The sequence below is a fragment of the Oncorhynchus kisutch genome, linkage group LG19 (assembly GCF_002021735.2).
Source record: "Oncorhynchus kisutch isolate 150728-3 linkage group LG19, Okis_V2, whole genome shotgun sequence".
Taxonomy (NCBI): Eukaryota; Metazoa; Chordata; class Actinopteri; order Salmoniformes; family Salmonidae; genus Oncorhynchus; species Oncorhynchus kisutch.
Window position 1 is genome coordinate 20,700,976 of NC_034192.2, and position 20,258 is coordinate 20,721,233.

Consider the following 20,258-nt stretch of genomic DNA (forward strand, 5'->3'; position numbering starts at 1 on the left):
CCTGGATGTATTGCAGACACACAAACACTAACTTTCCTGACCTTCTCTCTCCCTTCTAGTTGAGGAGGATGCAGGAGGTGTTGGAGAGGATCCACGAGCAGATGCAACAAGGACAGAAACCAGACTACTGATTTACCAACAATCCTCCTGGGCCTCTGAGGTCCATTCCTGTAGACACCTAGAAAAGGGAAGGAGGGAATTTGCATCAGAGGAAGAAATGTGACAACCTCACTCAAACCAGCACCATTCTCCTCATTGGTGTATCAGCCTTCAAGGTCTCCATGGAGATGAGATGGGGCAGGAATCCTCTGCATCTGAATGTTCTGAACCCATGTCATTTTTGTTCCCTGAGAAATAAGGAGGTCCTGTAAACGTTGTTAGTAATGCTGTGGCCTAGTCTTGATTACCGACATACCTGAGGTGTCAACTTAGACCGTTGAAGTGTCAGAAAGAAAGAAGCAGCACAAACAGTGTGTAGTAAATGTAATATGATTTATTAAGAATCTTCATTATTATTTGTTTTCATCATACTTTTGTCCTAATGAATAGTTTGTAGTACTGTTGTTATCTTTAAACATGGTGGACAGTTGGATCCAAAAGGCAGCCCAAAGTGTACAGGCGATATATAACTTCAACTTTCTCCATAGGGAAAACATCTGTGTTTTATATTTATATATAATAACATTGTAGCATGAGGTCCAAGATCCTGCCCACATCATACAATATTGTACATGGTCCCAGAAAGAAACATACAAAAAAAAACTACATTGAAACGGAACCTAAATCGCAATCTACATGCAAGGTTAAAGAGTAAAATACACACATGTATATGCAAAACAACGTGCATACAATCACACATATACAAAAATACACCCATACGTACCTACACACATATATTAGAAAAGTCAAACATCAGAGTGTTCTAAAGAGAAAATATTTAGTTCCCCCCCCCACGTTTCAGTCGCTCTCCTACCAAACACACACACTTGAACACAAAAGGGACATCACACCCAATGCTTTTCTGCTTGCTCTCAGATCATCTCCGGGTGTAGATCAAGGTTGTCACAGTGCTATGGTTGAAGGAGAATGTTATGACTGATTACACACCGACAGGAGCGCGCTGCATGCACACACACACACACACACACACACACACACACACACACACACACACACGTCAAAATGCTACAACAGAAATAGAACCATGCACCAGGAACAGTAGATTTATCCACCATAGTGTAGAATAGAAAACCTACTGAATATAGGCATACGCGCACACACACACACACCTGAAACAACCAGTAGGACCATATGAGATTGCTTACATACATATATGATGGTGACTCGAACGTAGTCAGACATGCATAGGCTGGCAAAGGGGCATATAATTCACTATCTCTCTCACACATACACAGCAGGTATGCTATGTGTCCAGCCCCCAGAGCTGTTCCCTTGTTCTAACACCAGGATAAGGTTTTCAGTGGCTATGATGGGAGACGGGCAGCAGGGGGGGCAATGAGCAGGAGAAGAGCAGTCCTGGATGAGGCTGCAATGTTGTGGTACGGTTTTATGAATGAATGAGTAGGACCCCTGATGCCTGAGTGAATATTCATCTTACGTTAGTGCGTCTGAGGAGATGAGAGAGGGAACGAGAAAGACTGGCGGCGGGTAGACAACCTGTGTCTACAGGTGACTGCTACCCAATGCAGGCTCTGGCTATAACAGGAGTCAGTGTCCTCGAGAACAATTCATGTATGAGGTCATCCATGGATCTGTCCCAAATGGCATCCTATTTCCTATTCACTTCCTATTTTGACTAGGGCCCATAGTAGTGCACTATATATGGAATCGGGTACAATTTGGGTGCTACCCATAAGTCTTGAGAGTTAATGTTCTGGGGAGGAATGTTCTGGTCACAAATCCTGTAGTCTGAATCAACCTGATCATGTACTCCTTGGTACCTGGGATCAATGAGCACCAACGGCTTCACTCGCTCTTTCTCTTCCTGCCCTCTCCGTCAGATTGTGATTTGAGTCCAGGGTTGCATTCAGTACGACAGAACGGTGTGCAACGTTGAATTCAGCGGAAACTGTACTGAACGACCAGTTGATAAGCTTTGTGATTACAGAGGCAAAGAGGGCGATTAATATATGGTGTTGCTGCATGAGTTTTGAGATTTCAAATGGTCACACCCATATTGATCAGGCCACACCTCGCTATACTCACCAAACGGGAGCAAAACGTTGAATGGTACAAATGTCACACTGTGTAGCAAATGTTGAAGCGAACTGTCACACCCTCCCTCCCTGTCGCACCCTCTCTCTCTCTCTGTCGCACCCTCTCTCTCTCTGTCGCACCCTCCCCCTCTCTCTGTCGCACCCTCCCTCTCTCTGTCGCACCCTCCCCCTCTCTCTGTCGCACCCTCCCCCTCTCTCTGTCGCACCCTCCCCCTCTCTCTGTCGCACCCTCCCTCTCTCTCTGTCGCACCCTCCCTCTCTCTCTGTCGCACCCTCCCTCTCTCTCTGTCGCACCCTCCCTCTCTCTCTGTCGCACCCTCCCTCTCTCTCTGTCGCACCCTCCCTCTCTCTCTGTCGCACCCTCCCTCTCTCTCTGTCGCACCCTCCCTCTCTCTCTCTGTCGCACCCTCCCTCTCTCTCTCGCACCCTCCCTCTCTCTCTCTCTCTCTCTCTCCCTCTCTCGCACCCTTTCTTTCTGTCGTACCCCCCCTCTCTCTCTGTCGTACCCCCCCCCTCTCTCTCTGTCGCACCCCCCCTCTCTCTCTGTCGCACCCCCCCTCTCTCTCTGTCGCACCCCCTCTCTCTCTGTCGCACCCCCGCTCTCTCTCTGTCGCACCCTCTCCCTCTCTGCCGCACCCTCTCTCTCTCTGTCGCGCCCTCGCTCTTTCTGACGCGCCCTCTCTCTGTCGCACCCTCCCTCGCTCTTTCTGACGCGCCCTCTCTCTCTGTCGCACCCTCCCTCGCTCTCTCTGTCGCACCCTCCCTCGCTCTGTCGCGCCCTCGCTCTCTCTGTCGCGCCCTCTCCCTCTGTCGCGCCCTCTCTCTCTGTCGCGCCCTCTCCCTCTGTCGCGCTCTCTCTCTCTCTCTCTCTCTGTCGCCCCCTCTCTCTCTCTCTGTCACGCCCTCTCTCCCTCCCGCTGTCTCTCGCGCCCTCTCACTCTCTCCCCTCCCTGTCCTGTCTCTCAGGCCAGTTTGAGTGTGCTAACAGGGAAGGGTGGTACAGTCACCATGGTGACTGGGTTGAGGACGGTGGTTTGTCCCACCAGCTGTGGGTGGTGATGGTGGTGGTGGTGGTGGTGGGCCAGCATGGTTGTGGGCTTCCCCAGGGACGAGCCACACTGGCCAGGCACAGCCGCCCCATTGACCTGGGGCACGTTAGCGGTAGCATGGCTAGCCTGGACGTGGGGAAGAGTGTGGTGGGTGAAGGTGTGGGTGATATGCCCCAACACCGTGGGCTGGGAGACCGTCAATCCCTGGGGGTACATGTGGGGGGGCAGGGGACCCCCCAGGTGGGCCACAGGGTGGACGGTGATGTGTCCGATGGGTTGGGCCGTGATTGTCTGGTGGGCAGCGGCGGCGGCTGCTGTGATTGGCTGCGAGATGGAGGAGGCAGGACTGGGAGAGGGAGCGATGTGCGTAAGGTGTTTGTGATTAGCCGGGAGGACGTGATTGACAGCCTGGATGACGGAAGGGTGGGTGATGACTTTGGGTGAGACTTGGACGGTCGGATGGGGGTGAGGTGGGGGGGCGGGGGCGATAGCTTGGGGGTGAGGCGGGGGGGCCAAGAGGGAGGGGCTGGTCAGAACCCCAGAGGAAAGGGTCTTGTGTGTGATGGAGAGGTGAGGAGTGAGGAATGATTTGGCCTGTATAATGGGGAGGGAGAAGGGTGGAGGAGGAGGGGAGAGGTCTTCATCAATGTCCTGGTCAAAGTTGTCTTCTCCTTCTGAAAGAGAGGGAGAGCGATTACTCATACAGCACATGTCACTATAAGAACACATCACACATATTGACATGTATGTCTACACCAGGGTTTCTGTGGCGCTGGACAAAGTGAACGGGAAGATTTTAATATACCATCCATCCGACAAATTTACCGGACCCATATGCATTGGGTACGTAACCCATTAGGGCATCCACTCACGGTGCTCAGAATGACAGAAATCACATATAGATTATGGTCATTCATTTTAGAAGCACATGCAACTCCTGTATTGAAGTAGCCAATAAAACACAATTTTGAAAACCAAAATGTAATTTGAGGGAAAAGTCCATTCTAAACAGTGAAACTGAGAAGAGCAGTTTGTGATAGAGATGAAAACGTGTTAAAACCCTTTTGGCTTCTGGACAACGGAAGAAAGTTGATATGAAAACCAATAGAAGAGGAGAGAAATGGCACATGAAGTCTTTCATAGGCGGCGAGTCAAATAGGCTAGGAAGTAGACAAAATTATCAAATAATTCAAATTATAAATAATTACTCCTGGCAAATAAATCAAATAAAATCACCAGAAAGCATGGCTTAGCCACAAAGGAATCGAGGATGTGTTTTATATAGCTGTGGATTGTTTCAAATCACAAGCTTGTAGGGCCTATGTCTATTTGGGATCACAGCAATCTGGTGCATGGCAATAGGCCTCGCCAATTGAGTTGCGGCTGTCAGTGAAAAGTATCTTAAGATCTGTGCCTCGAGTCTAATTTCTAATGTTGAGACAAGAAGAAGGGGAGAGATGTGGTGGCATAGATAAGAGGTGAGTCTCTCTCCAGAATGGCTGGCTCAGCTTGTCTCCTGACAATTCTTACACATTCACTGTGTACATTTTTTGGCCTTTTGAATGTTAATTTTTGTTGACCAATTCCCCCAATTGCATATGTCCCCAGCAGTAAACGTATGTAGGCCTAACGGGAGGGGAATTGACCAAAAAGAGAGGGGGGGCAGTGAGGCGAGTAGAGAGGTGAATCAACCTGAATTGATCATGTTTTTTATGCCTATAGGCTGCTATGAAGCAAGGTAAGACGTAAGGTAAGACGTCCCTGGTCAGATTTGCCTATAGGCTGCTATGAAGCAAGGTAAGACGTCCCTGGTCAGATTTGCCTATAGGCTGCTCTGCTATGAAGCAAGGTAAGTCGTCCCTGGTCAGATTTTCCTATAGGCTGCTCTGCTATGAAGCAAGGTAAGTCGTCCCTGGTCAGATTTGCCTATAGGCTGCTCTGCTATGAAGCAAGGTAAGTCGTCCCTGGTCAGATTTTCCTATAGGCTGCTCTGCTATGAAGCAAGATAAGACGCCCCTGGTCAGATTTGCCTATAGGCTGCTATGAAGCAAGGTAAGTCGTCCCTGGTCAGATTTGCCTATAGGCTGCTCTGCTATGAAGCAAGGTAAGACGTCCCTGGTCAGATTTGCCTATAGGCTGCTATGAAGCAAGGTAAGTCGTCCCTGGTCAGATTTGCCTATAGGCTGCTCTGCTATGAAGCAAGGTAAGTCGTCCCTGGTCAGATTTGCCTATAGGCTGCTATGAATCAAGGTAAGACGTCCCTGGTCAGATTTGCCTATAGGCTGCTCTGCTATGAAGCAAGGTAAGACGTCCCTGGTCAGATTTTCCTATAGGCTGCTCTGCTATGAAGCAAGGTAAGTCGTCCCTGGTCAGATTTTCCTATAGGCTGCTCTGCTATGAAGCAAGGTAAGTCGTCCCTGGTCAGATTTGCCTATAGGCTGCTCTGCTATGAAGCAAGGTAAGTCGTCCCTGGTCAGATTTTCCTATAGGCTGCTCTGCTATGAAGCAAGGTAAGACGTCCCTGGTCAGATTTGCCTATAGGCTGCTATGAAGCAAGGTAAGTCGTCCCTGGTCAGATTTGCCTATAAGCTGCTATGAAGTAAGGTAAGACGTCCCTGGTCAGATTTGCCTATAGGCTGCTATGAAGTAAGGTAAGTCGTCCCTGGTCAGATTTGCCTACAGGCTGCTCTGCTATGAAGCAAGGTAAGTCGTCCCTGGTCAGATTTGCCTATAGGCTGCTATGAAGCAAGGTAAGACATGCCTTTATAATATGAAGTAAAACAGTCAGGTTTCAAACTATTAAGTAGGCCTGTGTTTTCAGAATGCATACTGCCTCCAGCTCACATTGTAAAGTGGTGGTGACGCACTGATAGGCTGTTGCCTGCACTTTAATGGTGAATGGGAGGCGTGCTTCAATTAGGCTACCAATTGAGAAATAAAAATAGTAGGCCTAGTTCTTTTTAATTGTTCACCAAAACTTAAAACAAGATTGCATTTCAAATTGTTGCACAATGAACGGGCTTTTACAAAAGCACACGTTGTACTTCAGCAGCACCAGCCGAGGAGCTGCAAGAGAAACATCCTGCTCAAAATAGGCTCTGTATGCTGTGTACGTGTGACAGTTGTGTTGGATAAAAAAGATAGTCATCATGTAGCCTAATGAAAATACACACACGGCAATTTAATTCCACTATATTATGCAAATTAACCTGTAGACCAGCATTTCCCAAACTCGGTCCTGGGGACCCCAAAGTGTCCCTGTTTTGGTTTTTGCCCTAACACTATATAGCTGATTTTGAAATAATCAAAGCTTGATGATTAGCTGATTGATTTGAATCAGCTGTGTAGTGCTAGGTGACCCTTTGGGGTCCCCAGGACCAGGTTTGGGAAATGCTGCTATAGACTGATAAGCATGACGGTCAAATGTGTTTCTGACGGAAACCCTGGTATGCACACAGCATGCGTTCTTCTGCAAATGTGTATGTGTGTACCTGAGGCAGTAGAAGTAGAAGCCTGGTCATCCTCTGGTTGTACGGTCTGTCTGAGAACCTTGTCTATCTCCATAACGTCCATACACTGACTCAGCTCGTTCTTCAGCTCAGCCAGTCTCTGCTGCGTGGAGATCTTCTCTCTCGCCAGACGCTCCATCTCGTGTTCATACTCCTTCTCCTTTCGCTTCAGAGTCTGAGGGACGGGGAGACACACACACACACACATCAGCATATGTAATACCAACACACTTGTTACACATTACCGTAAATTAAACTCATTCTCAAAGTCTGAGAAAAGGACATTAACACACTCCTTGCTCATACCACACATGCAAACACACATTTCACGTAAACCAATAACAGCTGCCCAGAACTGACCCAACCGTGTGCGTGTGTGCACTCCAGACAACATGGAGATGAGAAGAGTAAACTTATGACAGGGAGCGAGGGGAAGACGTGATGGAGGAAAAGGGAGAGAGAGGCGTGCAGTAGTCATGCAGACAAATGGTTCTCGGACCAAGTTACTGAGTGGTCTGAGGGGCTCCTAAACACAGGCACACGCAACTCTGCTGAGAGGGAGAAAGGGGGAGTGAGAGAGGAAGAGAGAGCACAGGGTGGAAAGAAAGTGTTAGAGAACAGAAGATCACAAGATGGCGGCGATAATAGAGATGGGATAGAGGAGAAGACGGATAGCAAACAAACGAAAAAGGGAGAGAGAGGGACATCACATGATCCGACTACAGGGCACTGAGTTCAGTGAGCAAAGCGGTTTACTCTTAGCAGGCACGTGATGGAGTCCACACGCGAGGTCAGTTTCTCTCCCCACCCCTCCAAATACACTACATTCACTGCTAGCCAGGAACACGCCATTCCGGCTCAACATTCAAAGGGCTCCCATTTCTCTCTGCAGAGGTGTTACTGGAGCTTTGTAAGAGAGGCGTGTGTGTGTGTAGTCCAGTGATCAGGATTAGCCTATACGCTTCTACAGTCTGTGTGGTTTGTTGTACCATTAATCATATTGATAATCCTATATCATGTGAGACAAATCATTCATTTTTACATTGCATATTCATTCATCAATATCAGCGAAGAAATGAAACAAGTAATTTTGATAGCTATATGTATGATAGCCTTTCCTTCTCTCAGTGCACCACTGACTATTCATTGACCAACTGGCTCGGTGTCTGGTTGCGAGTGTGTTTGTCTAACTGTGTGTATTGGTGTAATTGTGTGTGTTGGTGAACAGACCAGCTCAGCACACACACCTTCACGATGATGACACGCATGGTGGTGCAGGAGAGAAACGCAGGTTGGTGTGTGTGTGTGTGCTCATTAGGTCTACTTGCTTCTCCAACACCACGGCAACACCTGCCACACATAGCCGTTTCCTTGGTAACAACATCCACAAGGGTTTCTGCAGTTGAGCAGGAGAGTGACAGTTTATAAGGAGGAATCTAATTGGAAGATATATAAAAGGTGGAATTTCATCTAAAGAGTCATGTAATTGGTTGTTTTCCAGCTTACTGATCCAGCTGACGTCTCCCCTCTCTTCCTTAATCTCCCCTTCAATCCCCCTCTCCTTTCCGCCATCCCCCTCTCCTTTCCGCCATCCCCCACTTCCATATACACTATAAGGCCAAAAGTATGTGGACTGGTCGTTGAACATCTCATTCCAAAATCATGGACATTAATATGGAGTTGGTCTCCCTTTGCTGTCATAACAGCCTCCACTCTTCTGGGAAGGCTTTCCACTAGATGTTGGAACATTGGAATCAAGTCCCCGCAGCATTCAGCTATGAGCGTTACTGAGGTCGGGCATTGATGTTGGGCGTTTAGGCCTGACTTGCAGTCGGTGTTCCAATTCATCCCAAAGGTGTTCGATGGGGTTGAGGTCAGGGCTCTGTGCAGGCCAGTCAAGTTATTCCACACCGATCTCAACAAACCCTTTCTGTATGGACCTCGCTTTGTGCATGGGGGCATTGTCATGCTGAAACAGGAAAGGACCTTCCCCAAACTGTTGCCACAAAGTTGGAAGCACAGAATCATCTAGAATGTCTTTGTATGCTATAATGTTAAGATTTCCCTTCACTAGAACTAAGGGGCCTAGCCTGAACCATGAAAAACAGCCCCAGGCCATTATTCCTCTTCCACCAAATGTTAGTTTGCACTATGCATTTGGGCAGGTAGTGTTCTCCTGGCATCCGTCAAACCCAGATTCGTCCGTGGGACGGCCAGATGGTGAAGCGTGATTCATTACTCCAGAGAATGTGTTTCCATTGCTCCAGAGTCCAATGGTAGCGAGCTTTACACCACTCCAGTCGACACTTGGCATTGCGCATGGTGATCTTAGGCTTGTGTGTGGCTGCTCGGCCATGGAAACCCATTTCATAAAGCTCCCGACGAACAGTTTTTGTACTGACGTTACTTCCTGAGGCAGGTTAGAACTCGGTAGTAAGTGTTGCAACCGAGGACAGACAATGTTTATGCGCTACACACTTCAGCGGTTCTGTGCTGTGAGCTTGTGTGGCCTACCACTTTGCAGCTGAGCCATTGTTGCTCCTAAACGTTTCCACTTCACAATAACAGCACGTACAGATGACCGGGGCAGCTCTAGCAGGGCAGAAATTTTACAAACTGACCTGTTGGAAAGGTGGCATCCTATGAAGGTGCCACGTTGAAAGTCACTGAGCTCTTCAGTAAAGGCCATTCTACTGTCAATGTTTGTCTATGGAGATTGCATGTGTGTGCTCGATTTTATATACCTGTCAGCAACGAGTGTGGCTGAAATAGACATCCACTAATATGAAGTGGTGTCCACATACTTTTGGCCATGACGTGTATCTCCTACCACCCTCTAAGGTTCCCTCATCTCTCTTTGCTCCCCCTCTCTCTCTCCCCATCACTAGGATGGAGATCTCCTGCCGATACCCTCCCAGAGATCATTGTATCAGTGACCAGTGTGCTTCCGGAGATATCTTCCTCAAAACAACCACAGCACCTATTTTTGAAAAGCCTTCGTTCGTCATCATGATCCTCATCATCAATCAGCATAATATTTTTCATTTTGTGCTGGTGTGAGTACAAACCCTGCAGACTTAACACACAATTCCACAAACACATCCTTGTATAAATACACCCGGAACACAAACACACACACACACACACTGAGTAAAGAATTGGACCTCCTGCAGTGTTCTGACCACCTGCCGCCTGTCTCTATGGTTACCAAGTGTTCTAAAGGGCAGAAACTGAGAGAGGGGGAGGAGAGAAAGAGAGGAAAAGGGGGAGAGAAAGGGATGTATAACTGGAAAGAGAAAGCATGAGAAGGAAAGAGGGATGACAGTGCAAAAAAGAGAGAAACAGAGGTAGACAGAAAGAGAGAGAGGGAGGTAGAGACAAAGAGCTGAGCAGCAGCAGAACAGAGTGTGCTCAGTGTGTCTCTCTCACTCTGCCATGTGGGTGAGGGAGGGGCATAGCCAAGCGGGGCAGAGGGAGGGAGGGGGGTTGACGTCACTGAGCTCGCGTTAGCCATGTGCTCTCAACTCACGTGGCCAAGGATCCAGGAAAAGAGAGGGAGGGAGGGAATGAGAGAAAAAGGAAATGGTAGCTTAATTAGAATACAGCTCTAATCGCTATGTTTTCTGTGAATTTTGGCTAATAAAGAAAAGAAAAAATATTTGAATTGGGAGCGAGAATGAGAACAAGAAAAGCAAGATAAAAGGCAGAGGGAAAGAGAAAACCAACCTAACATCACACACATGTATCCTACCTGTATGTATCGCAGGGCACTGCGTAGAACACTGAGGTTGGAGGTCTTCTTCTCATCTACGTTTGGAACGTTCTTCTTCAGTGTATCAAAACAATCCTTCAAGTGAGCTCTTCTGTTCTTCTCCAGTTTGTTGTGCACCTCTCTGGTTCCAGCTCTGCAAAACGCAACATCTGTATAAAAACTGACTTCCACACCAATTGTTGGTGTTTGACTACACTGTTTGTGTTCGATGACATGCCGTCATGTTTGACTACACTGTGCGTGTTCGATTACATGATATCATGTTTGACTACACTGTGCGTGTTCGATTACATGACATCATGTTTGACTACACTGTGCGTGTTCGATTACATGCCATCATGTTTGACTACACTGTGTGTGTTCTATTACATACCATCATGTTTGACTACACTGTTCGTGTTCAATTACATGTCATCATGTTTGACTACACTGTGTGTGTTCGATTACATGACATCATGTTTGACTACACTGTTCGTGTTCGATTACATGTCATCATGTTTGACTACACTGTTCGTGTTCGATTACATGATATCATGTTTGACTACACTGTGCGTGTTCGATTACATGATATCATGTTTGACTACACTGTGCGTGTTCGATTACATGCCATCATGTTTGACTACACTGTGCGTGTTCGATTACATGCCATCATGTTTGACTACACTGTGCGTGTTCGATTACATGACATCATGTTTGTGTTCGATTACATGACATCATGTTTGACTACACTGTGCGTGTTCGATTACATGATATCATGTTTGACTACACTGTGCGTGTTCGATTACATGATATCATGTTTGACTACACTGTGCGTGTTCGATTACATGCCATCATGTTTGACTACACTGTGCATGTTCGATTACATGCCGTCATGTTTGACTACACTGTTTGTGTTCGATGACATGCCATCATGTTTGACTACACTGTTTGTATTCGATGACATGCCATCATGTTTGTGTTCGATTACATGACCTCATGTTTGTCTATACTGTGCGTGTTCGATTACATGCCATCATGTTTGACTACACTGTGCGTGTTCGATTACATGATATCATGTTTGACTACACTGTGCGTGTTCGATTACATGCCATCATGTTTGACTACACTGTGCATGTTCGATGACATTCTAATTTGTTCAACTACACTCGTGGTGTTCCACTGTTGACTGGCTGATCTACAAATCACCTTGCATCCTAAATAACTACTCCTTTATTATAGTCGTTATTATTATCCTTAGTCGGTGATCAGTGAAAATCCATGCAAAATGTATGCCCTCAAAAGCGAGGACTCTCTCACCCTCCAGGTCGTCTCTTCCCGTCCAACCCTCTCAGGTCATCCATGATGGTTCCGTTTGGGCGTGGCTGCGTGGGAATGGCTTGCTGTGGAAGTAGTGCATGTTGGGAAGCGGCTTTGGTGATGATGGAGTTCGGGTACGGAATCTGAATTGGAGGTTGGGATTGGCTAGGGCTTCCGCCCGTCTGTGGTGTCATCGAGTTAGGCTCCGCCTTCACCTGGGCTGCCAGCTGGCGCTGGATTGGCTGCTGCTGAGTAGGGGAGGAGCCTCCCTTCATCACCTGGGTGCCTCCGAGGTGGAGCGAGGTTGCCGCAGCAGCGATCGTCGTGATGACGGGAAGGGGCGGTACAGAGGGCGTAGCTGTGACAACGGGTACCATGGGGATGACAGCGATGGAGATGGGGGGAGGAGGGAGGGAGAGGGGAAGAGGGTGAGAGGAGGGAGAGAGGTGCTGGTGCTGACAATGTTGTGATGACTCAGGCCAATGCTGTGATGGCCCCCAGGTGACATGGTTGAATCTGATTGGCTGGTCCGCACAGGTCACAACCTCTGCTCGTCTGGACTCTGCCTCCCGGCTGTGAAGCTCCGCCTTCTCTCTGCAACGCTCCTCCTCTTTGGGCGAGGAGAAGAATAACATATAGGAGGAAAGAGAGAGGCGGATGATGGTTAGAAATTTAGGCACTTCAAGGCTTCATCTCGTATAGCAGTACAAAAATGTAGTAGAATTTATATCTCACAGACAAAACTGTCTTAGGTGAAGTGGTGAACACCCACCACCCCACACACACACACACATAATGATGTCATCCTAGAGGCAGACCGACCGATGGGACGTGAGGACAGGGTCTCTCTCTGACAGCCCTTGGTCCAGGCCTGTGATAGGCTGGTGGGTTGAATGGGTCTACTCAGCGGTGTCATTGGAGCCGGCAACATGCGCAACGCACACCAAACACGGTGTAGCTGACACGCATATACACATGCACACGTACACACACAGGTCAACACATATGCACATCAGTAAACACAGCACACAGCAGACACACAGGCAAGCAAAATCACAGACACACACTAGACAAAAGGGGTTTGTCTTAAATGAGCATGCTCAATGAAACGGCAGTAACCATAGATCCAAGGCAAACTTAGATGCACACGACACGAGGGATCCCACAGGCAAGAACACTAACTAAAAAAGGTGACACACCACGGAGTTCACTCATGCTTAAATGTACTACATATCAAATATACACTGTACATACAGTTACAAAACCAACTGTGTGTACATTGCTAGAAGTTTGACAGACACACACACACACACACACACACATTGAAAAAAGGCACAAGTTTCAGTTTGTTCCACCTGAGCGAGTCTAACCACAAGTCAGAGACCATATTGATGACACACCGAATGGGTGTGATGAATCGCGGGAAAGGGCTTTTGTAGGCTACAGTCCAATGGCATGACTGCTGTCAGCATCCAAGGATTATCCAGTACATCCAACTGGAGATAAGGACAACAGCAAGAGTGTGGCCTACGGGCGATATGGATATCACTTATTATTGATATATCTACATAGCCCAATGATGTGAATCACACTGCTGCTCTCTCATTTAGCTAATTGCACCTTACAGATGGTTTTTATTCAACCTTAATTTAACGAGGCAAGTTAGTTAAGAACAAACCTTATTTACAATGAAGGCCTACCCTGGCCAATTGTGCAACGCCCTATGGGACACCCAATCACAGCCGGAAGTGATTCAGCCTGGATTCGAACCAGGGACTGTAGTGACGCCTCTTGCACCGAGATGCCTTAGACCGCTGCGCCATTCAGGAGCACGTTGTTGTGGAAGGCTGTAAGCAAATGTTTAGGCCTATGTCTGTATTTTAACCCAATAATATGGTTTAATTGTAGAAGTTTAAGCTGCCTTTCAAGCATTGTTTTTGCAACCAGTGGACAGCCAGTGAAAAATGTGCTCTTGCAACAGCTGCATAGTGAGTATCCAGTCTGTGTGGAATAAACGTTTGAGGGTGTTCCTCCCTTCTAAACTCCTCCGTGGTATTGTGCTTTACATACGGGCAAAAATGAGTTTCATATAACACGACCATGACTGGGGCTTTTATTGCTCAATCTAATTTGTCCTGGGATTTTTTCCATAGGCCTAACATGCTAACATGCTAACATGCTAACATGCTAACATGCTAACATGCTAACATGCTAACATGCTCAAACTCACACACTTTTGATAGACTTTAAACAGCTGCAAATGATCAAGGTTTCAAAGTGTCACCAACAAAAAACGTGAACAATAGGCCTATAACAAATGTAGCATATTTCATTCATTTTCACATGCAAATAGGCCGTCATTGGAAATAATCATTTGTTCTTAACTGACTTGCCTAGTTAAATAAAGGTACAAAAAAAAAAATGGGTAAGTGCACAAAGCATGCCATTCCATGAGAGCAGTATTTATTTTGCAACTCGAAGCAATGAGCCCAATCAGTTCTTCATGACAACAAAATCCTAAACAACAGAGTAGGCTAATAAGTCCTTTGTTTTGGGGTTATGCTCAGGTAAAACTATTTGGCTAATCTATATATTTCTAAGTCCAATTCTTGAAGATCAAGTGGTATTAAATTCATTGGAATGACTTGAAATCTGACAGCCTAAAGATATAGCCTAATCAAATGAATATCTCTATTGAAGTAGAAAGCAATGATTTAGAAGAATCCTACATAACCCATACATTTAAATGCAGCATCCACTTATGGCCAGCTATGTAAACTCTAAAATTGATTTATCCTTATATATATATATATATATATAATTAGGATAAAGGACATATACATATATATATGTATATGTCATTCAATTGGCAATATTCATTTTGGTCTAAAAAGTCGTCTAAAAGTAACTGAAAGTAATTAGATTGTTACTGATTACAATTTTGGACAGGTAACTAGTAACTAATGGATTACATTTAGAAAGTAACGGATAAGTAAATGAGAAAACAAGAGTTAGGTTGCGAGGGAGAGATGGACCTCTGCATTGCAACGGGGATTGGGGGATAAGCACACTTTCCAGACTCCCTTTCTCTTCCGCTCTGAAAAAGTTCTCACACATACATACAAAAGTTTGTGGTCGCCTTTTCAAATGACTGGATTTGGCTAGAATTTTTTGGGGGTTTGTTGTTTTTTTACCCATTTTTCTCCCCAATTTTGTGGAATCCAATTGTTTAGTAGCTACTATCTTGTCTCATCGCTACAACTCCCATACGGGCTCGGGAGAGACGAAGGTTGAAAGTCATGCGTCCTCCGATACACAACCCAACCAAGCCGCACTGCTTCTTAACACAGCGCCATCCAACCCCGAAGCCAGCCGCACCAATGTGTCGGAGGAAACACCGTGCACCTGGCAACCTTCTGCTTCTTAACACAGCGCCATCCAACCCGGAAGCCAGCCGCACCAATGTTTCGGAGGAAACACCGTGCACCTGGCAACCTTGGTTAGCGCACACTGCGCCCGGCCCGACACAGGAGTCACTGGTGCGCGATGAGACAAGGATTTCCCTACCGGCCAAACCCTCCCTAACCCGGGCGACACTAGGCCAATTGTGCGTCGCCCCACGGACCTCCCGGTCGCGGCCGGTTACGACAGAGCCTGGGTGCGAACCCAGTGTCTCTTGTGACACAGCTGGCGCTGCAGTACAGCGCCCTTAACCTGCCTGCCCCAATGCATAGTGCCAACTGTAAAGTTTGGTGGAGGAGGAATAATGGTCTGGGGCTGGTTTTTTGTTGTTCTTTTTTTCCCCTTTTTGAATTGTACAACCGCTTTCTCCCCAATTTGTAGTTGTGATTTTGTCTCATCGCTGCAACTCCCCAACAGGCTCGGGAGAGGCAAAGGTCAAGTCATGCGTCCTCCGAAACATGACCCGCCAAACCACGCTGCATCTTAACACGCTGCTCGCTTAACCGGACGCCAGCCGCACCAATGTGTCGGAGGAAACATTGTTCAACTGACGACCGAAGTCAGCTGGCAGGCACACGGCCCGTCATCGCTTGAGTGCGATGGGCAAGGAGGACCCCCCCCCAGCCAAACCCTCCCCTAACCCAGACGACGCTGGGCGAATTGTGAGCCGCCCTATAGGGCTCCCGGTCACGGCCGGCGGTGACACAGCCTGGGATCGAACCCCTGGGGCTGTCTTTCATGGTTCAGGCTAGGCCCCTTTAATTCCAGTGAAGGGAAATCTTAACGCTACAGCATACAATGACATTCTAGACAATTCTGTGCTTCCAACTTTTTGGCAACAGTTTGGGGAAGGCCCTTTCCTGTTTCAGCATCACAATACCCCTGTGCACAAAGCCAGGTCCATTCAGAAATGATTTGTTGAGGTTGGTGTGGAAGAACTTGACTTGCCTGCACAGAGCCCTGACCTCAACCCCATCGGACACCTTTGGGATGAATTGGAACGCCGACTGCGAGACAGGCTTAATCGCCCAACATCAGCGCCCGACCTCACTAATGCTCGTGACTGAATGGAAGCAAGTCCCCACAGCAATGTTCCAACATCTAGTGGAAAGCCTTCCCAGAAGAGAGGAGACTGTTATAGCAGCAAAGGGGGGACCAAATCCATATTAATGTCTGTGATTTTGGAACGAGATGTTGGATGAGCAGGTGCCCACATACTTTTGGTCATGTAGTGTACATACATGCAACACACACACACACACTGTTTCTTTTCAGCCCTGCTCCAGATTTAAAAACATGCTAACATTAATTACATAACTCTTTCATTGAGAGAGGGAGAAAGGTGTCCATATACTTTTAATTTGAGAAAAAGGAAGAGAGAGGGAGAGAAAAGGGGGGGTTGCCCTACTTTCCCCCCACTGTGACCTGTGCGCCAGTCATTCTGGCATGCACGTGGTGGTCGGGGGCAGGTCCTCTTAGGCACACGGTATGCATGTGCCACTAGGGGCGTGTGGATGAACTGACACGTCACCAGATGAGTGAAACAAAAAGCCTTCTTCCCAATATGTGGCGATAAATCACCAACCGTCGATGAAATATCCTGTGAATAACTGTGATTCAGTTCACAACCCTGTTAAACGGACACCCATGCTGTGTTTGACGTTTCACACACACAGCTGGACAGGGAGTAAGGTTGTGTGTGTGTCCCGCCCCGGAGTGTCATAAGATATCTGAGCAATGTCAGAGCATTATGTAAAAGAGAGAGCCTGCTTGCAGGAGCCTCTCCGGTTGTTCTGCTGCCTGCCACCGCCCTATGCAACCTGGTATCAGATCATTTTGTATTATTCTGTACGTAGACACTCCATTTAGTATGATATGTTATGTTTTGTATGGTATGTACTAATTTGTGGATGTCCAGCACCTATTTTCGTACGATATGTTACAAATTACAATTCATAATATATGTTATGAATTTGCTAAACGTATGATATGTTACAAATTCTAGTTAGGTGGCTAACGTTAGCTAGGCCAGGGGTTTGGGTAAGTTTTTAAGTTAACTAACATCCTAAGTAGTTGCATAGTAGCTAAAATGTAGTAAGTAATTGAAAGTTGCTATTTATCAAAAATGATAAAGTTGTCTGTGATAAAATTTGAACTGACAACTTTTGGGGTTGCTAGACTTCGCATTATACACCCACCCATGTCCACCTCAACCAACCACCCTTCTTTCGTTTTTGCCTTAAGTAACCATCTGTCTTATGTAAGCATACCAAACATAACATATCATGTTAAATAGTGTCTCGGATTTATATAACGAATAATACGAAATGCTCTGAGACCAGATTGCAACATCGACCATCAATAGCCTTGCCAAAATTCTGCAATCATTAGTCTACTACTGCAAATCAAGCTACAAATATAACCCTACTCGACCTATCTTTTACGCCCAAAACATGTTAAGAATTTCCAAGAGTATAAAAGACTGAAGACTAATGATGACATAGTACATGTAATGTACTGTTGTAACATAGTAACACGCGTGTGTGTGATCCACAGTTGCAACATTGTAGCAAGCAACAACACAGGCTTTGGAGCCAACCCGAAACAAATACAGAAGCGTTCTGGAGTGCAGAACGCGCGGCAATATGTCAGTAGATACAGCATAACTAGCCACACATAGACAGAGTGCGCATATTAGTAGCAGCAAAGCTATATATAGCTGGGATTTAACCCGGAAACCGAGGTAGAAAAATACCTCCTGCTCCCGTATTGATAAATGAAAATAAATGCATTAGTTAAACTATAGAGGGTCAGTTGTTCTATGTTCATGAATGACCGATAAAGGGTCCATGAACAGGCTATTGAGTGAAAACGATGTTTCCCAGCAGGACCTAGGCTGATCGGTGGGAATGCATGACCGTTCGGGGTTAAAGTAGGTGTGGACCCCCCCAATATACCGACCAAGCCTAATCCTGCTATTCCAAAGGTTTACCTAGACTGTGAACTCACGCAGGCCCCCCGCCGGTTCCCACCTGAGTACCCCTTTCTTACCATGTGTGATCTGTTGTTGCTGGGCTTGCCATTCCAGATATCTGGCCGCTTCCAGAAGAGTATCGATGCTCATCGTGCGCCCCTCACCGTAGGCTACCCGATCGCCCAGGACAGAAGAAAAAAGGCACAGCCGAGATCCGCCTGGGAGCACTGTCTGGAACGCAGCAGACACGAACGCGCACTTAGTTTATTCCTTTCTTCCTCTCACCGGAAAGAAAATTAGTAAAAATATATTCCTTGGATAAATGCTTTCTCACACGTAAAAGAGGGATTGCAACAAGATGGCGATGCGATCACGGGAATACATTACAAGGCGAATGCAGTCAGGGCCCGCCCTCCACGTTTCTACCCCTCCCTGTTACTACAGCCTGGGGTAAAAGACGGCAGGGTGAGCGCTACTGTATGTAGAGGACATCAGAACCAAACAGAGGGGTTATACCGCCTGTGGCCTGCTGCCTGTACACACTACAGGCCAGACACCGTCGCTCCAAAAGTCCAACGTTTATTGCGTCTATGAATATGAAAGCGTTTGGGTCGCTTTTTGACGTTAAACTGCGTGGCATCAACGCCTGGCGGGACTCTAAAGTCCCTGAGAGATTCCGTCCGTGTGATCCACTCGGGACCGCTCTCCAGGGTTTAGCCCTTCCCCTGGCCCGCAGTGCATTAAAACATGTCGATGCGAATTGGCCAATGAGTGCACAGAACAACAAGGCATGGTGCCTGTCCACATGGGCACCCGCTCCGCCCGAGCGCGGCTCATTTACATGCGCTCCCTCTCGCCCGGACCTGTCAGTCACACAGAGGGGGGCGGGGCATCTGCTCGACAACATAAAGATGTCATCTTATATTTGCAATAGTGCTAATCTGCTTTTAATGTCTATAGTGCTACTATGGGATAGGCAAAAATATACGTGTTTTTGTTCGGGAACAAAACATTTCACCTGACAGTGTCCCAAAGTGGGGGGGGGGGGGAAAGCAGCTATTGGCATATTGAGCCAGAATTGCTTCTTTAGTTTATTTCCTCTTTCTGGACTTCTGGTTCACCACAATCTTATCTATTAGACTGGCAATGGTCAATGCATCAATATCATATTTGTTCTTGGTTGCAGACAGCACCGCTCTCTACCCACATTCTGATGATCTCTTTGCAGACGCCTTCAAGTTTCTCGCCCTCCAAAAAAGCGCAGATAGCATTCCAAGCAGTGTGTCGTCCTTCTTTTCGTGACTCTCCTCCTAACCTAACATAGCAGGCGTACAAGAAAATGCTTGAGTGGAGTTCCCACATCCGGTTTTCAGCAAAAAAAGGAAGCTAGGTTGAATTAGCTGTATCCCTGAAAACCCAGAATCATTTGCTTGTTAGCAACTCCGCTAAGACCACTCTCCTACTTTTAAAATATAAGCTCCATACACCGCCTGGTCAACTTCTAAGGAGTCTAGTCGTTCATTCAGCTACTTCTCCAACTCCTCGGTATCTGCTATGGACCCGGCCATCTTGACCGTTCCACATCCTACCAGACCACTATGACCAACAGCAGAAAGCAGCACTAATGGATCTCACTGCCCATTTATTTACTTTGTAAAAAATCTGATGGTCATTGTCTTGATGTTAAGGCATTTTTGTAGTTGTTGCCACTTGCAATACTACCTCAATGGCCAGCCATTCTCTCTCTCTCCCTCTCCCTCTCTCTCTCTCTCTCTCTCTCTCTCTCTCTCTACCATTTACTTTCTATTTCTCTACCATTTACTTTCTATTTCTCTACCATTTACTTTCTATTTCTCTACCATTTACTTTCTATTTCTCTCTCCCTAACTCTTTTACGTTATGCCGCTCCCAGCTACTCTCTTTCACTCCTCCTTCTACTTCTCTCACCTCCCACACGCT

The 20,258-nt window shown here is 46.9% G+C and overlaps 2 protein-coding genes across 5 annotated transcripts in view; one reads left to right on the top strand and one right to left on the bottom strand.

Moving 5' to 3' along the window:
* LOC109864431 (septin-5) overlaps nucleotides 1-530 on the top strand; it is a 28,425-nt gene extending 27,895 nt beyond the window's left edge. For all 4 annotated transcript variants that reach the window (XM_031797335.1, XM_020452219.2, XM_031797333.1 and 1 more), the window contains one exon: nucleotides 60-530. In XM_031797335.1, coding sequence (XP_031653195.1) covers nucleotides 60-131 — 72 coding nt within the window. In that variant the 3' untranslated portion in view covers nucleotides 132-530. The remainder of the gene's footprint in view (nucleotides 1-59) is intronic.
* mntb (MAX network transcriptional repressor b) lies at nucleotides 474-18,699 on the bottom strand. Its single transcript, XM_020453188.2, has 5 exons — nucleotides 18,377-18,699; nucleotides 11,864-12,473; nucleotides 10,547-10,700; nucleotides 6,778-6,970; nucleotides 474-3,960 (listed from the first exon to the last, which is right to left on the bottom strand). Exons 1-5 carry the CDS (start codon nucleotides 18,447-18,449, stop codon nucleotides 3,200-3,202), a joined length of 1,791 nt encoding a protein of 596 aa, XP_020308777.2. The 5' UTR covers nucleotides 18,450-18,699; the 3' UTR covers nucleotides 474-3,199.
* Between the last annotated feature and the right edge of the window lie 1,559 nt (nucleotides 18,700-20,258).